The 5,000-nt window shown below is 40.5% G+C and overlaps 1 protein-coding gene and 1 pseudogene across 1 annotated transcript; one reads left to right on the top strand and one right to left on the bottom strand.

The window, feature by feature from the left end:
* The window catches only part of LOC138048641 (broad substrate specificity ATP-binding cassette transporter ABCG2-like), a 20,438-nt pseudogene that overhangs the window by 11,306 nt on the left and 4,132 nt on the right, over window positions 1–5,000 (bottom strand).
* On the top strand, window positions 1,311–3,803 carry LOC138050121 (collagen alpha-1(XIV) chain-like). The gene is made up of 3 exons (XM_068896585.1): window positions 1,311–1,404; window positions 1,821–2,092; window positions 3,322–3,803. Exons 1-3 carry the CDS (start codon window positions 1,311–1,313, stop codon window positions 3,712–3,714), a joined length of 759 nt encoding a protein of 252 aa, XP_068752686.1. The 3' UTR covers window positions 3,715–3,803.

The following is a 5,000-nucleotide window of genomic DNA, read 5'->3' as shown; positions in this document are numbered from 1 at the left end:
CCAAGCCTCTCATTGCCTGCGGACCAGCTGCGTCTGACTTACACAAACAGGCATCACGCAGAAAACTGCGAAGTGTCTTTATTATAGGTGGAGAGAATTAAATTTACAATTAAAAATATTTGAGGTTCCCTTGGACTGGTATAAAGCTCCATTCAAGGCTCTTTGTGAGAATAGAACGACAGAAAAAAAGGCTGGGTAAGACGTTGGGTACAAGTGTGGACAACAGTTGTTCTTTGCTGATAAAGAGTATAAAAACGACACGGCCTCCAATGTGATCGCCTGTCCTTAGATGGAAACAAAACTGCATGGCAAACTGTACATGTACATACTAGTCAATTGTCCGAGGATATTTTCAACATTGCATTTTTAATAAGAGATGAAACCCTCCAATGCAGATTTCCAATGGTGAGCAAACCCTTCAAGACGTTTGCTTCGTATCTTGTTTGGCATTTTACTCCAACTGCGCTATTATTTTCTCTAGGAATATTGTTGCTATTATTGCCGTTGTTTTCGTTTCATTAGGTAAGAATATGCGAACAAAATTCTTGTAGTAAACCAAGCAAAGGAGATTATACTAAGGCTTTTGCACACAGTGAATTCGCAAGGCAAAATGTATTTGAAATGCATTTGATAAAAAGACAACTTCTCCTTTCTGTCAACCAAAAGTAACCCGTTGAGCTTCAGGTGTCTCTCAAAGACAATAGGCCATTTCCGAGTTCATGTCTGCTTCCTCTTGAAAGCGAAGCTAAGTGCAAAGTTTTTCTTATGAAAATTAGTTTTCATTCATATGTAAAATACAACTAATTACCATCACAAAAACTTTGCCCTTAGACTCGCTTTGAAGAGGAGGCGCACATGAACTCGTAAATGGCCTTATTGCTTAAGTTATTCAGATAAGTACAAGGATCACTTCTCCCTTTCATGTTGGAAGCGTTTGCCGATAACGTTAAATGTAACACAAAACTGCCAACAAACCCCTTAAATTAAGCGATCGGATTCAAGTTCAGATAAAGGCAAGAAAAAAAGGTTGGTTTAATCATGTCCAAACAGCAGGATCACAAACAAAAAAATGTTCAGCGGATCCGAGGCTCACCCAAATCCACCGAAGTAGCCCTGGGCCAGGGGAAATTCCTTTACTTATCTTGACATTTTGAAAAGCTATGGAATGCCTTACGATAAGAGCACACTTCTAATATTTCATGATTTGAAAATTTCCAGAGAGCTTATACATTGATGCCCATCTATGTGCTACACGTGAAACTTAATTCATTAGAAGTGAAGAGATCATAAATTACAGATACATAAAACCAATGACTTTCTTTATAGAAGTGTTGGTCGCTTTGCTCGTGGCAGACACATGTTGCGGCCAAGTGTTTTGGGAAACAGCGGAGGATATTTACGAAAGTAAGCCTAACAGATAAGATATGAATGTCATTCTATTTGAACTGCCCACACTAACTTTTTTTTGTAGAGAATGATTCTCCCACTTTCTATCTTGACCTCTAAGCCATAAGCAGAAAAGTGAAGAGATGCATTCATTGGTGATGACTAAGGAATACTCGCAAGAATTCCGAGAGCTCCTACAGCAGTCGAGACAACATCGGAAGGTCAGCAAGTTACAGGACTGCAGTAGACAATTAACTATGGCTGACATACTCCCCGCATAAATGTTGTTAAGAATTTGACTTTACTTCAAAGAAGACTGGGATTAAACTTAGTTCCCAGAAGCGTTTCCTTTCGCTCCACCAAAAGGGTGGAGCACAGAAGGTTCTCAGTAGAGGAGTTTAAAAAGTTAATGCGCACAACATATTGTGTTTTAGGTTTGCGAGCTATTCCTCCACTTGAAGAAACGAGACATAAAATGATGACATATCTCCTTGATCGCCATGACAACTCAAGAGACAAGAGATTCACTCCATATTATGACGTCGTGTTTGTTCTCGATTCATCCGAGTCGATATCCAGGGCCGACTTCAATGTCAGTGTAAGTGTTGCGAAGAGCCTGGTGACAAGGTTTGAGCCTGACTCACGATTCGCTGCAATAACATTTGGTGCCAATGCCTCTGTAAGCTTCAATTTTAAGTCACCCAAGGTAAGCAAAAGAATCAACACAGGAACTGTTCTAATGGCAAAAGGTCGCCAATTGTAGCCCGTACCAGGCTTTTAGATTAGAGAACTTAAGCAACGACAACGGCGGAGACGGCAATGAGAACTTCACAAATTTACATAATTACTGGGCAGTTTGCACGCCTTGCACGTGCATTTTTCGCTTTTGTCCATTTCTTTGCCGTCGCCAGCAAAACAACAACGTAAAATAGCCAAATTTGAGGTTTTAGGAAGAACCTCAGCAATCAAGGATAAATTATAATTTTCTCGCCTAAATTAAGCGCCGTTCCGACCAATGTAATTTTTGAGGAACTACCACAACCTTGTCATATTCAAAAGGTTGAAATAGTCACCAAGTCATGATTACAATAACGCGAATTTATATTTTGAGATGACGTTCTCGTTGCCGTTGCCGTCGCGTCGTTGTTGCTTAAGTTTTCTACTGTGGGATGTGCGGGAAATCAAAGCTGAACTCCGCGCGCCGAAGGAGCGCGCGCGGAGCACAAAGATTAAGGTCCCATGGATACGAGAAATGTTGGTTTTAGCTATGACGTCATTCGCGACCGTCCGTACTACGTCCACCCCTCCATGTATGCCAATGTGACCTCAGTTAGACTAAGTGAAGGGGTTTATGTGGTTTGCATGTGCAAACATAATTGCTTTTTCTGGACTGTTCGAAATGATTTTTCACGGAAAAACCTCTGCTAAAGGATGGAAAAAATCTCAGGGAAATGCTTTCAAGCAATTTTAGAACGGCAGCTGGAAAACAACATCGAGGAATTGAGGTTAGTGATGAAGATAGACATTTGCGTTGGAGCCATGATTTTTAAATGCAACGAACTACTTCGTGGCCGTCTTTTTGGCGTTGATAAAATGAGGTATTCTAAGCCACATTGCTATAAATAATTAAGTCCAGAAAAGTTAATTAGTTTCAAAGGTCTTTGAGGATCCATGTTTTCAACCGAACGCAAATGAGATAAATAACCCGGAAGCTCCGCATTCAGGCTTGGCTAAGTCTATATATTAGCAGAAGTGCGGCCAAAACAATAAAAACTGGGGACTGGGAATAAAAGGCGCATACTCTCCCTAAGCTCTTTCGTTTATTTGCACACCTAAACCTGATGACACAAGACCTTATTAAACAAAGTTAATGCAAAGTGTTCCTCTCAAGTCTCTTCACTGTTCAATTCTAGACTTTCTTTGGTTATTCACCAGCTCACAACTGAACTACTCCTCAGTAAAATGCACCATCAAGGAGGAAACAAGAGCATACTGAATGCTCTCGAAACGACACAAAACGGACTGCTACTGAACCGCGACTCTGGAGTCCGCGTAGGAAGCCAAAAGAGAGTGGTACTGGTAACTAATGGGCCTGCTACTGAAAACCTACAGAGCTTAACTTGGGCAGCCAGTCGGATCAAGGCACTCGGACCAGAAATCTTTCTTGTGGCCCTAGGCGACAGGATACCCAGTGTTAAGGAGCTTGTCGCGATACCGAGTTCGACGGATGCACATTTTTATCGCATATCCGATATGAGCGCTTTCAAGCAAATAGTAGATGGGATTCCTGTGCACATTTTTTACCGAGACTACTATTTTGATGACTGAGGTCACGAAGCTTGGAAATCAAATATGCCCGGTGTGATTTGTAGCATTAGAATCATGACTATTTTCTGGGTTAAATTAAACGAAGAGGAAAGAACGGACAGGAAGGAAATTTGCTGAAAGACTTCTGTAAATTGCTTATTACACCTGGAATGGTTAGTCTTTATAAGAACTTTAACTAAACCGTGGGCAACGCCTAACAATCTTTCATCAACTTTGAGCGGTGTATCACTGATCGGAAAGATCAGTAGGTATAAAGAGATGCATTGATTAACACTGACTCACTCGGGAATACTCGGGAAAGAAAAACCCGACGGCTTTAAACAGGAGTCGAAGATATGACCTTCCGATTACTACGGATACTCTACCACTAAGCTACAGTAGACTTGTGGTTGCTAGGCAACTGAACTAGGGTTAGGTGACAACTGCCCTTAAAAAATTGGTTGCATTCTCACCGCCAGTGAGAAATAAACACATTTTCCAGAATATTTGTTTTTTTGCGGGGATGAAATCCTCTATTTTCTGTGACTTTCTTGAATGCAGAAAATCCCGTAAACATTTAATAAATAACGGAGCGGTTGACGCTATCATAATGATAAATTAACGAAGCCATTTCCTCGAAGAGGACGAAGTCGATGTCTTCATTAATAATTTTATATGCAAGGTTTCCCCAAAAGCGGAATTTTTGAAAGATTTATTCTTTGAAATGCAACATAAACGCAAACGTTATGCTTTAAAAAACAAACAAAACAAAATATTTAATCGCAAATAAAAACAATGCGTAAATACCGTTTTTATTCAGACAAGACGATGATAGCAAAAACACTCCACTTAGGATACTAACGGAGTATAAAAAAAAAGCACAAGGCGAGCGTGATTTATTTTGGCACTTCACGCAATAGTTCCTTAAGATAGCGTGACAAGCCAAAAAAATAAGCCCAATGTGAGCCAACGTGGGAGTCTCTCACCTGAACAATTGAAGTCTGTGGATTTCTCAGTATGTTTTTCGCTGCTCGTCCAGATACTGTTACCAGCTAAGAAAAACAAAGACACTTCAAGAAACTTTCAATCACTGATGACACCACGACGCAAGTTTAGCTCTTAAAATCCTATCGATATTTGAGAATATGGTGTTGGTCAGGAGCTCATCAAAGGGGTCGCTATCTCTCCTATACTTGGCATGGGAGTCTATCCTTTCCCGAGTAGATTTATTTATAGAACGCTTCCCTTGGGAGATTCTGAACGCACACTGTTGTAAAAGCCAATCAAAACAGAGGTATCTCAGCGTA

The sequence above is a fragment of the Montipora capricornis genome, chromosome 5 (genome assembly GCF_036669925.1).
Source record: "Montipora capricornis isolate CH-2021 chromosome 5, ASM3666992v2, whole genome shotgun sequence".
Classification (NCBI taxonomy): Eukaryota; Metazoa; Cnidaria; class Anthozoa; order Scleractinia; family Acroporidae; genus Montipora; species Montipora capricornis.
Note: the sequence above shows the minus strand (reverse complement) of the source record. Positions and strands in the feature narration are given on the sequence as shown.